Source organism: Tiliqua scincoides, chromosome 5, assembly GCF_035046505.1.
Source record: "Tiliqua scincoides isolate rTilSci1 chromosome 5, rTilSci1.hap2, whole genome shotgun sequence".
NCBI lineage: Eukaryota > Metazoa > Chordata > Lepidosauria > Squamata > Scincidae > Tiliqua > Tiliqua scincoides.
The window spans coordinates 137,713,008-137,726,452 of NC_089825.1; the positions used below are offsets into that span (position 1 = coordinate 137,713,008).

A 13,445-nucleotide genomic window follows, 5' to 3' on the forward strand; every position below is an offset into this window, starting at 1 on the left:
CAATGTTCTGAAGGTTCTTTCTCCCTCCATTCCCCATTGTTTCCTGCTTGGATCTTGATGAATGCATGGCATGGAAAGCATGCGCCACAGCATAAACAGCATTGTAGATATTGTAGCTCCAGCCAGACATTCCCATTTCAAACACGGTTCCAAGGAGGTTCCCCAATTTCTCTTGCCCCGTGCAGATAGGGTCACCTCGTATATAGTGCACATCCCCAAGAAACGAACAGCGGAAGGCAGTGAACCAGAACAAATGGATCAAATCAATCTGAGACCGATATGGATTTAGATTTTCAAGAAAGTCCTGAAATCCTGGCACCACATTTGTGTGAAAGGCGAAGGACAAGGTGCCATTGAGAGATTTTGCTGTAAAACGTTCAGATGAATGAACAACTGTGAAATGCCACTGAGCAGTTCCGATCCAAACCTTCTCCAACGGAAGGTTCTCATGATGTTCAAAATGTTCTATAAGTAGTCTCAGTGCTGCTAAGACCATACAATCCCCATAAACAAGGACCACATTGATTTGGCTGTTTTTCAAGAGAGTTGAAGGAAAATCTCTTATGAATGAATGGTCTATTGCTTGTGGAATCCAGTGTGTGAAAGCAAGGCAAATGTTGTCCTGGAAGAACCTTGGTCTCAGGGCTCGATGAAACCTTTCTCCACTCTCATCATCAGCTATGAAGAGGGCAATCCAATTCCATCTAAAATAATTAAGTAGCTGAATTATCCCATCATACTGAAGGTTTTCATTGGGAACCATCCGGAAGAAAGAAGGGAATTGAACTTCCTCACTCAGCACAGGGTCAAAAGTACCTTGGCTGAGCTGGTAAGGGGAAAAAAGACAACAATTTTTTTAAAAGGCTGAGATACATCTTGTTATTATTGAAAGAAGTGTTATCATTGAATTTATGGAAACCTTCTAAACTTATGAATGGAGCCAAGACTAATGATATAATCATCATTTATACTGCAAGTGAGAAGAAGCCTGATGATTTGTGGGTTAAGCTATTGTGGTGTTGATTTGTGGGTTAAGCTATTGTGGTGTTGTTTTGTGGAGTTCACAGATTATGAAAATGTGGGTTTGGAGGAACTATGCCCTTATCCTTCCAAGAAGCCTATGAATTATGCTTCCAATAATCATCTCTTGACAGCAGTTTCTCAACCAATCAACTATTCTGTTAACCTCACCAATTCTGAGGTGGGCAGGCTGAATCCTAACTAAATTTCCCCGGCTGATGCAGCCGTGAAAATAGAGCCATGCCAATGGAGCTATATCCTGGGAGTGCAGTCCAGTCCTTTTTTTCCTAATCCTGGGGCAAGCCTTTGCTGCCCCAAGGGGGAGACCCAATGGATCATTTCAGATATTGGGCTGGCACAAGTCTGAGGAGAGCAAGAGAGAGGGAAGGGGGAAGGGAATGGAGTTAGGATCTGATGTACGAGGGATGTTCCCCTGTTCTACCTCCTAACTACACCCTCCCTGCCCCAAAATTCCTGCATTCCTCCTCTTCCCTGCCCCATTGTGCCCAACTCTATCTCCACCTCCAGTGAAGGTAGCTGGAAACAGTGGTGGGTGCTGGATGCTGATCTATGGCCATTTACAATTGTGTTCTGCTGCCACAAAGGGCAGCTTAGTCTTAGTTAGGATTGGGTTGGCAGACAAATGAGTCTTGAAAGGGGACCTGAATTTCTCTGTTTCCTAAGATATATTCTGTGCATCTCTACAAAGACATTAACCTGTGGAACCTTGTAGGTATTTAAGATGTTGGCCATTTGTATAGAGTTTGGGGAAGTGAGATCACCAATCACAGCCACAAATGTCTTCCCTCTGAAACAGTTGTAATTGGGGAAGTTCTGTTGCTTGAAGAGAAGACCCATAGTGTTCGCATAGGTTTGTACTGAATGAAAAGCATTGTCCAATATCTTGTATCCCAGAGTGGTGTTAGGGATCAACTTGGCATTCTTGTTAATCTTGTGAATTGCAAAAAGAAATGCGAGGACATTTTGGTAATTTTTAGGCATGAACCTGCAATGAGATTGACACAGTGCATATATATCAAGGCAACAAGTTATTATTATTATTATGTACCTATCGTGGCCTCTGCATTGTAGAAACACTCTCATGCAAGGGAGGGCATCAGGATGCAGGTCTCTTGTTATCTGGTGTGCTCCCTGGGGCATTTGGTGGGCTACTGTGAGATACAGGAATCTGGACTAGATGGGCCTATGGCCTGATCCAGCAGGGGTCTTTTTTATGTTCTTAGGTTGCCAGAGGATGGGAACAGTTATCATAAAACTCTGCACACAATTTTCTGCACAAACAGTGGGCAGTATTGTGTTTCATGATATCAGCACAACCACTGCTCTCAAAACACTGGCAAGTTCAGTACTTGCAAATAAAAGAAATCAACAACTATAACAATATTAGGAAAGTGAATATCCTGTGGGAGTTTAGCATTTAAATGGACTGACACCTCAAACATAACACACCCAATATAACAATAATAGAAAATAGAAATGTCTGAATAATTAATATTGTAATTCCTGGAAATGCCTGAGTCAATGAAAAAGTACTAGAAAAAAAATTATAAAATACTGAGACCGGGTCACTGAAATCACACAACTATGGAGAAAATACACAAAAGTGGTCCCAGTGATCATTAGGGCACTTGGAACAATTTTTTTAAAAAAAGTGGGAATTATTTTGAACAACTCCAACTTGCCAGATCTACAAAAAAGATCAGTGCTTTTAGGAATTCTGTACATACTACACCAATACCTAGTTGATACTTAGGTCTCAGGCTGAAACTTTATCAATTACTCAACACCGGTCAATGATATTTCCAATTTTTTGTTCATTGTTGACTGTGTTTCATATAGCTTTGGACAACAGCAACAACAACAACAACATCTGAAACTGCCCTTAGTCTGAGTTTAAACTATAATGGTATAGATTAGAATGATGTACTCTGGATAAGAATTATCTAAAGGTCCAGGTCAGTGCATCCTTAATTGACAAAGTAATACTCACCACTTGAAGGAATCAGGTGGATATAAGCAAAAGTTAAATAAGGATTGTCCTGAATACGCAATAGACAATAGTCCGCCAATGTTAATATGTCTGGCACTAGAGAAATTAAGGTGAAAGCGTGGCTGCCAGTGGCACATGGACATGAAAGTCTGGCTGCAGGCATGAGGCAACATCAACAGCATCAATAGTAAGAGCATTCTGAATACCCACAAACTGCAGCTCACATACACAACCCCCAGTTAGAGAAAAGCTCCACCATGTAAGTGTGATCAACAGACGAATTGCAACCCAGGATTGAGAGGGAACTTCAGCACCTCACTTGCCAGAGACCTGCATATCGATAGCCTTCCATGTCTCTGTGGCACATGCTGTTTTGAAAGGAGTCTATCTTAGTGCAACCTGGCTTAAGCACTTTTGTTTATCAGTTTTGGAAGTGGCCTGTGGCTAGCTGTGGATCCTCCCACAGAATCAGAGTTCAATCACAGCAATTCTGATAATGATAGGGCTCATAATTACCTTCCCAGAGTCCTCAAGTCCTTGCACAGCCAAAGAAAGCCTGTTGGTGGGGTGTGAACAGAGCTTCAGATAGAAACCATGTCAGCTCTTCATCAAGGCAGTTTTAATGAACTCTCTCAGGGCCTTAGTGCATGCTGTGTTTTGGGCCAAATTCACACCCACCAGATGTTGGTGGCTGAATTTAGACTGTTGAATACTGGGTCCTTTTCCAAGGCCCTTTGGGGTTTTTCCAAGGCCCTTGAATAGTCACAGACATTTATGTACGAAGTGTGCTGTTCTAAATAAGGCTGCTTTTTGTAGTTGGTGTGTAGCAATTTCATTCACACCTAGGAGTTTTTCCAAGTCCTTTGGTTTGTGCCTAGAGCAGCAACAATGATTGGTACGATATTTAGTTTTTCTGCTATAGGTATTCAATTTGCAAATTGTTCTATTGTGTAGTTTTGTCTTCTTTCTCCTCAATTATTGCATCTCCAGGTATTGCCACATCTACCTTCCAGACCTGCTTCTTTTCAACAATTGTCAAAAGCAGGGTGTTGTGGGTTTTTAGCAGAATCAACAGCCACCCTGTGGGTTTTTAGCAGGTGTCCAACAGCCACCCTCATTTTCAACTCTGTTTCCAAGGACTTTGCACTTCTGAACTAATTGTTGAGATTATTTTACATATATGGTGGTGATAAAGTAACGTTAATTGGTTTTTCTAAGCTGCCATTAAATATGGAATGAATGAATGAATGAATGAATGAATGAATGCTCATGATATCCTGTGTGAAGATGATGATGATTAATGAGAATTTTTATATGTCACTTTTCAACAAAAAAATTTGAAAAACGACAATTAATAGAGAGACATAATTATAGAGACAATTAATATAATAAAATAAACAAATGGTTCTCTATCCCAAAAGGGCTCACAATCTAAATAGAAGCAGAAGAAACAGCAACAAGCAGTCCCTAGAAAAGATATTGAAAATATAGCAACTGTTACCCTGCACATGCCTGATCTCAGAAGCTAAGCAGGGCCAGGCCTGTTTAGTACTTGGATGGGAGACCACCTGGGAATACCAGGTGCTATAGGCTTATACCATCGTCTTTCGAGACTGAAGGTTGCCAACCAAAATATTTAGCAGCCCAATCCTGTCTAAACTGCCTATCTAAGTACAGCTGCACCATACAGAGTAACATTTGTTCCCCTGGGGGGTGAGTCTCCACCAGGGTTAAACCTGCCTGCCGTGGCACCTGGGGCCATGTCTGGAAGTGCTGCCTCCCTTCTAACTCCTCCAGAGGACTTTTAAATGTCATTTCCAGTTTTCGGCCAAAAACTGGAAATGACGTTTTAAGGCCCTCAGAAGGCCTTCAAAGGCTTTCTGTGGGCCAGGAGGGCCACACTGTGGAGGTTAGTAGCAGTTTTCTTATCTGCTCGCTCGCAGCGGAATGTGGGTGTTTGCAAAAACAGTCAACACACAGAGTGCATTCAATAGTAGAAAGAAACTTTAGTGCAGCCAGCAATACAAGATAACAGAAAATAAGTTCAGAGTAACATCAAACAGAAAATCCGGCATAACTTTGCCCTATACAAATAATAAATCAGCCTTCCCTGCAGTTACATACTCTCCATCCTTCCATCCATCCTGCCTGACTCCTGCCTGACTGGATATGAGGGCTCTGGCAGCCCTTTTAAAGTGCTAAGCGTGAATTCACTCAGGGTGGTGTCTCTCTCTCGTGATTCTGACTCAGCACCTTTTTAATTAGCAAGTCTGTTCACCTGCTGCTTGTACTCTCACAGAGCAGAGGCTCTGCCTTATCCAAGAACAAATTCCTGTGGTTGTGTTCCTAACCCTGACACACACGCAGCCTCTTCGGCCCTCAGAACGTCTCCATGAGGGGGAGGCACTGGGCATGGGAGGCCTTCACTGTGGCAGGCATCCAGGGTCACTTGCACCTGTGGCCCCCTATACGTATGCCACTGGCATCCACTGTCTACATCAGGGGTGTCGAAGGTTTTTGGCAGGAGAGCCACACCATCTCTCTGACACTGTGTTGGGGGCCAGGGGGGGGAAAAGAATTAATTTACGTTTAAAATTTGAATTAATTTACATAAATGAATATATTAAAGATGAACTTTTATGAATGAATGAAGGTCTTGCAATAGCTTCAGGCCTTTAAAAGGCCTGGCACAAAGCAAGGCCAGCCTTTCCTTTGCTGCCACTGCTGCACCACAGACATGAAACAGCAAGCAGTGGAGGAAGCCCTCTTCCCACGGCTCATGCAAGAGGTCAAACAGTTACCCTCACGCTGAGAGCAGTTGCGTCAGGCCAGTGCAGACTCTAACAGATCTCCAGAGGGTCAGAGGCTCATTGGAGACTGGGAGTCCTTGAGGGCCACAAGTGGCCCCAGGGCTGGGGTTTGGGCACCCCTGGTCTACATGAACCTGCACCAGAAATTGCTGGTGTAAGTCCAAGTGGACTGAGGAAGGTGGACTGTGGCCAGGAAGGGGGATAGGGTATCGGTAGAGCAGCTGCTGCCAATGCCTCCTGTTTCCCAGCCTTGACACATGTCTTCTGCCCCAATCTCTGCCCCATTCCCTCCCTACCTCTCCTGCTCCTCCTCTCTTGTTCCTCCTCCAATTTTTCCTCTGGATTCTTAACAGTCTATTATTGTCTGTGACATCGACCCTTTGGGTATTATGACTTCCATAGAGCATTATAGGGAAATGATTCCTTGTACTTTTCAAAAAAAGGTGACAAATGAATAAAACCACAAAGCAATTTTGGAAGGAAATAATTCAGAATTGCTTGGCAGGGGGCAGCAGATACACCAAAACAAAACCCCACTTGTATGAATCTAATCACAGGAAGGGTTGAATAATTCTGGGTAATACTTTTAAAACATGAGGGGAAAAGGTAGTCAATCATAGCTTCAAATATTGTAGGAAACTATCTTCTCATGAGTCTGCACCAATATTGTAGTAATATATGACTGTAATATACATATATGAGCAGTGGCAGGGGTGATGTATTTAATATCGGCAGGCTTAGGTACAGTGCTATTTGGCCAAATCTGAGTAAAATGTTCAATAATGGTTGACAACAATTGTCCCCATTGAGCACCTTTTAATCTTTCTTGCCTCACAACTACCCTGTGAGACAGGCTAAAGTCAGGGGTGTCAAACATAAGGCCTGTGAGCTATATGCAGCCCCCCAAAACTCTTTATCCATCCCTTGTTATAATTGGGCCCCCCCCAGGGCCACCCTTTTTGCCACTTCTGCCGAGCCTCTGGGAGAGAGAGATGGAAGGAGGCCTCAGGAGGCAAGGAACGTTATGGGGGAAGGAGCAGACCAAGAGGGGTGACAGTGGGAGACACTGCTGAAGCGCTAGGAGAGCCCAATTATCACATGGGCCGCCCTTTCAGCAGCGCTGCTTCTGCTGAGGTGTCAGAGTACCTCTGAACTGCTGTGGAGCAGGAAATTTTGCAGCCCTTCCTTGGGAGACGGAGGGAACCCACTGGAGGTTGTGGTTTGGCCTAAGCAATCCTTCCAAAGTAAAAGTCTTCAGTGAGATTTATTATTTCATCTAAGACCCTCTATGCTGGCAGTTTGCATATGTGCTTAGTTCTGCTCCAGCTTCAGACAATGTCCCCTTCATTCTTTTTGGTTGTATCTTCCTGATAAGTTAGGGAGCGGTGTTCACAAATTGATACAGCCATACCATTCTTGCCAAAGAACATCGGGTGCAGCTGCAAGAGAGTCAGGACATTTGAATTTTCAAGCAGTGACTAAGACCCTCTCAGTCAGATCGCTAGGCTGAGCTAGAGCCTGATCGCCTCTGAACCAGCCAGGGCCAATTCTACGTAACACCAGGGCCCCTGCTGCATGGACATCCTTGTTTCGCAGGGTGTAAATGATTGGGTTGAGCAGGGGGGTGACCACAATATAAAAGACTGCAATCGTTTTGTCTGAATCAGGATCTCTGCCTGACCGGGGTCTCATGTACATAGACATGATGGTACCATAGAACAAGGTGACAACCAGCAGGTGGGAGGCACATGTGGAAAAGGCCTTGGTCCTTCCAGCAGCTGACTTCATTTTCAACACCGAGTACAAAATGAACCCATAAGAAGCTAGGATAACAGAGAGGGGAATTAGAAGGATCAGCGCAGCCTCTACAAAGACAACCAATGCGATAGCTTGAGTGTTCCCACATGCCAGCTTCAACACCACTGGCAGTTCACAGACAAATCGGCTGATGTGGTTTGGGCCACAGAAGGGGAGGCGAAGCATGCAGCTCACGTTTATGATAGGAAAGAGGAATCCGCCTACCCAGGAGACTGAGGCCAGCTGCCACTGACACCCCCTGTTCATGGCAATGGTATATACAAGGGGACTGCATATGGCCAAGTAGCGGTCATAGGCCATGACGCCCAACAGAATACATTCAGTGCTCCCCAGGGACAATGAAAAATATATCTGGGCCGCACAACGGGTGAAGGAGATGACTCCATTCCCAGCCAAGAGGTGGGCCAGCATCTGGGGCACAGTGCTGGTAACATAGCAAATTTCTAGGCCTGAAAGGTTTGAGAGGAAGAAGTACATGGGTGTGTGGAGACGGGAATCAACCTGCACCAGCAGAATGATGACCAGGTTTCCCATGACAGTAACCAAGTAGACGGTGAGGATTACAATGAAGAGCAGAATCTGGGTCTTTCGGTCATTGGAGAGTCCCTCCAAGATGAATTCTGTGATGGCAGAGGTGAGGTTCTCAGGCCTCACGCTGGCTTCCTGCCTGAAGAGAATGGCAACAATGAGAGACAGGAGCTTTCTTTGGAAATGGGGTGGCCCTAAAATAGTCACAGTGATTCCTGTGAGGTTGGAATGAATCACAAAACAAACCCATCGCAAATAGAGCATGCACAAACACATGCAAGCACATGTACATAGACGTGTGTACACACACACTCCAAAACAGGACTAGCTGAATACATCTTCTGCAGACTACTGTCCCTCGCCCCTGTTCTCCACCCTTCCTGCCCCAAAACTCAATGTAAGCAGTTCAAGTAAGTTCTGATTTGATAGTCTATGAAGCCCCAAAATATGAGTTGAAGCAATAAGATCCCTTCCCAACCCACCACCTAACCTGCATTCCATACTGCAGATACCATCTTACCTTCATGCTTCCCTTAGGTATTCCTCAACAATCAGTAAGGAGATTTCCATGCCATTGACTTAACACAGAACCACTTAGTATTGCAAGGAGCTATCTATTGAGAAGTGATGGAAGGCCAAAAACGGTTGCATCAGAGGGAAACTCACATGATCTCTGAGAAGAGGTGGCTTCTGAAGATTTCTGCTTTGACTCTGGCAAGGTCTCCCTGTCACCTACTAGCTTCTTCCTTTGGTATGAGAAGAGAAGGTATCTAGAATAGTTGAGCTGAAGAGGTCAAAAGATCCTCTAAAATTAATTATGAACTGGGAAAATAAACACACTCTTTTGAAGTAGATGTTTTTAGGTGTAATTGATTTGGAATATGCTGCTGTTCTTGTTGGCCTTTAGATCTCCTAGTCTCTAGGAACGGAAAAGAAGCTGGTGTTTGCAGTGGCCAAGGTTCTAGTTAATCTAGCACCCTTTCTCTGGACAGGCAGATGTTCTCCAGGGTCTGAAGTTCTTCCATGCCCTTTTTTTTTGAGATTCTTTAACTGTTAGGCAAAATATGTGCTACTCCAGTGCTAAGGTGGATGGGTGCTCTTCTGAGCAATCTGAAAACTTTCCACCTGGCTTACTCAGTTGCCTCTCTCCCGGCAACATGAGAAGTTGATAGCATACAGGCTGTGTCCCTCTCAAACCTCCTTGTAATCCATGAAAGGCTTAAGAATTTTGTAAACTAATGAAGACTGTGGAGTTTCTCCATGGGAATTCCATGAATCTCTTTGGTTTTGAACTTTGGGCTCTTAAGAGCCTATTATCTGTTGCTTGAACCCCCCCTGGGTTTTAAGCCTTTACTAAGCAACAAGGGAAAAGAGCTTCAAAACTTTTCAAAATGTTGATATAAAGAAAACTGCAGCATGTATTTCTAAAGAAATAATTTATCTTTTCTTGCAAACGGGGAAAAAAAGATGGAGAAAGATGCATTTTCACATTTTATTTGATGGTGGGATTCTCACCAGGACCAGTGGTCTAGTCAACTATAAGACATTCTACTAGAATTGAAAAATGATTTTAAAACAAATACAAGTAGTAGAAAGCGAACCGCAGGAGGTGAAACAATGATGAAAGTGGGAAGACATGATCAGAAAATATCTAGAAAAGCCTTACAGAGAGCAAACTTTTTCGGATATCAGTGGAAGTGGTGTTTTGAGGCTGCCAACCAACAGCCCAATCATATCTCCAGCAGCACCACCAGGTGCAGTGGTACTAAAATGGGTACCATTGTTTCCATGGGGTACTAGTTTTCAATGGGTACCAGTTGCACCATTGGGGCCACCAGGGAGGCCTCCTTGGGGGAAAGGGATTATCGTCCCCTTTCCCCATGGAAAGCCCGAGGCCCCACAATGGGGTTTCTCAAGTCTGTTCCAGTTATTTTGCCAGTGCAGACTTGAGAACCTCCAAATCGGGTTTTGCAGCCCGACACAGAGGATAGGACATGGTGGAGCAGGGCTCTGTCAGTCCCACCCTCACCTACCCTAGTTTCTCCCCCCACCTTACCCTCCCCTCACCCCAGAATGCCTTCTTACCACTGCCCAAAACTTTTTCTTTGCTCTAGGAGGCATCCATCATTTGGGCCGAGCTCCCTGCATGGAGGGTTTTTTAAGGCATATTTTGTAAAGGCATGTTAATGATACCCAGTACTGGCACTGGAGTTCAGTGCCAGCGTTCAGAGCCCTTAGATTGGGCTCCAAATTTCTTGAACTCTGGACAGTGTGAGCACCACAACAGTTCAGTTCAGTAAGACCTTTATTGGCATAAAATACAGAGAAAGAACAAAACAAAAATATACAAAGACAACACAACATAGACACCGGTCTTTTCCTCACACACTGCCCAGAGTCCTAGAGCTCTGCCTGGCAATTACCCCAGAAAAAAAGAAGCAACCTTATCAAGGGTCTCAGACTCAGGTGCGGAAAGGAGAGACTGAAGCATGATTGAGTCCTCCCAGCCCTGCACCACAACAGAGAAGGTCTTCCTTTGATCCATCTCACCAAGCTTGCAGAAGGGATGTGGCACAAGGCCTCAGCATGACCTGAGTATGGAGGATCATTTGGGAGCATGGCAGGTACATAAGGACACTAAAGCAAAGACCCAGACATTTTGCATATTTCCATGAGAGGAAGCAAGCACAAAGAATAAGAAACTCTGTACCACATAAATCATAGTCTACAATTAGGCTTGGCTATGTTCAGGCTTTTGGGTATATTTTAACTAGAATGCCAAGGCCTACCAATCTAAACCAAACTAAACCTGTATGGATGTTGGAGTAGGGTGGGGGGCATTCATTTAAAAAAAGGGAGCCAGTTTTCTCCTACTTCATAGCCGGCGATGACTGTGGTTTCAGTACTATGACCACAAAAACACTCAAAAATGTGCAATTACACTTAGGAGGAAAATGATTGCATGAAAAATGTCAGACAATACTATCTTTTCTTTACTACCTGTTCTCTGGTGTTCAAATCAGGTCTCAGCATAATGATGTAGCATTTGGGGAGGAAGATGCAACCCAGCAACCCAGTGCTGGAAGTCAAGATGGAGAAGATCTCCACGGCCACCATGTATTTCCCTTTGGTGCTCAGGTAGGTTGGGACAAAGGATACCCAAACACTGCAAAACACCAACATGCTGAAAGTGATCAGTTTGGCCTCATTAAAACTGTCAGGTAAGTTCCGGGCCAAGAAGGCCACTGTGAAGCTGATGGTGGCCAGAAGACCCATGTAGCCCAGGACAATGTAGAACATGAAATCAGAGCCTTCACTGCATTGCACTGTGATCTGACCTATCAGGGAGTGCATGTCAAACTCTGGGAAAGGGGGAGAGATCAACACCCACACAAGACAGATGCCAATTTGAATGAGAGAACAGAGAACAATGACTGACACTGCCAATCTCTTCCCCACCCATTTCCTCATCCTGTTTCCTGGCTTGGTGGCCATGAAGGCCAGAACCACGGTGATGGTTTTGGCCAAAACACAAGAAACAGCCATGGAGAAGATGCTGCCAAACACAGTTTGCCGTAAGAGGCAGGACACTTTCTGGGGTCGGCCAATGAAGAGCAAGGAGCATAGGAAGCAAAGGAGCAGAGAGGAGAGCAGGGCACAGGTGATGTTCCAGTTGTTGGCTTTGACAATAGGTGTGTTTCGGTTCAGAATGAAGATCATCATCACCACAACCGTCATCACAGAGAAGAGGAGGGCCAAGGAAGTCAGAGCAGCTCCCAAGGGTTCTCCATAGGACAAGTAGGTCATCCTTTTGGGGATGCACTGGTCTTGTTCATCATTAGGATACTGATTATCTGGGCATGTCTCACACTGGTCAGCATCTGAAATGAATGAACAGTGTATCAATATTTCCAAAATACATAAATCTTCTTCAGTTTTAACTAGGGTCTACCAGGCTTCATTATGTCAAGCAAAATATGTCTTGCTGCCCTTTCTACCACCCGCCATTCAGTTTTACCAATGGAGTGCGCAGTGCATGCTATGATGTGGGGAGTGACCACAAGGCCAACCAGAGGTACTTACTTGTAAAACTCTTATGTACTTCCTATGAGTCTCGTTGGACCTACATCAGCTATGTAGCTGGCATAAATCCAAGGAGACAAAGGGGGTGAGTCCATCTCATACCTCCCACTCCCCTTCAGAGCTGTTCCAGGCAGTAGAAGCAAAATGGAAGCATACACCTGGCATGGGCTGAAGGGGAGAGGGAGGTGCCGCTTGCATGCCGTGGTGAGGCTCCCTGCAAAACATAGTGCTTTGCACCCCCTCTAGATACACCACTGTTCTAGATGAAGATAGACTGAATTGGGGACTATTGGAGAAAGAAGGAGAACATTTCCCAGTGAAAATATTTATCATGTCAAGCTGGTTATGGCCCATGATGAGCTATGGATTGGCTCCTCTATTGAAGAATGCAGATTTTTGTTAATTTCTGCACATATTGGTTTTAAGGTGACTACTGATTGGTATTAGGGAAGTCCAAAGCTTTTGGTTTTTTCACCCTGCAGCTACTCCAATACCAAGGCGGATGCGTTCCCTAAATGCAGAGCGCCGCATGAAATGGTACTATAGGAAATATAATTGAATATGAGGCAGGAAACAGGTGCTGGTTGACCCTGCTTTCATTGGTTACAGTACCTGTCAATCACACCCAGGATGAACAGCGCTATAGAAAAATAGTGCTAAAGGAAGTAGAGTTCTGAGAGGTGTGATGGTATGTTATTTCACCTACCCTTCTGGACTGAAAACCCCCCGACAGGGCATGAAACACAACCATAGCAACAAACTACTTGCTCTGGCCAAACAATTTTGCTGTATCCTGGATGGCAGCTCTTGACACATCTGGAAGGGGGCAGAACCTAATGTTAAAGAGAGGAAAAGGTTGTTTTGAGGGAAAGAAGCTGGATTCGCCCCTAATTCTCAGTGTCACCCTTAGGCAAAGAATGTAGTATGATCTACCCCACAGAGGGTAGATCCATCCTGTAGGCTGCATTAAAAAAAGGTATGGGAAAGGGTTCTCTGATCCAGATATGGCAAGAGAGAGGAGACATAACTCAAGGCCTCGTGGGCAAATATCACTTTGAGCGTCCCAAAGGCCCGGGGAACCCTGTTTATCTCAAACACTTAGAATTCATTTCCAATTCAGATCTGCACACCTGCTTATACTTGTGGTTCCACACAATGGCACTTCCATTAATAGC

The 13,445-nt window shown here is 44.6% G+C and overlaps 1 protein-coding gene across 1 annotated transcript; it reads right to left on the minus strand.

Annotated features, from left to right (window-relative positions):
* Positions 1-7,308: 7,308 nt before the first annotated feature.
* LOC136653810 (olfactory receptor 2D2-like) lies at positions 7,309-8,713 on the minus strand. The gene is made up of 2 exons (XM_066630691.1): positions 8,708-8,713; positions 7,309-8,322 (listed from the first exon to the last, which is right to left on the minus strand). Exons 1-2 carry the CDS (start codon positions 8,711-8,713, stop codon positions 7,309-7,311), a joined length of 1,020 nt encoding a protein of 339 aa, XP_066486788.1.
* Between the last annotated feature and the right edge of the window lie 4,732 nt (positions 8,714-13,445).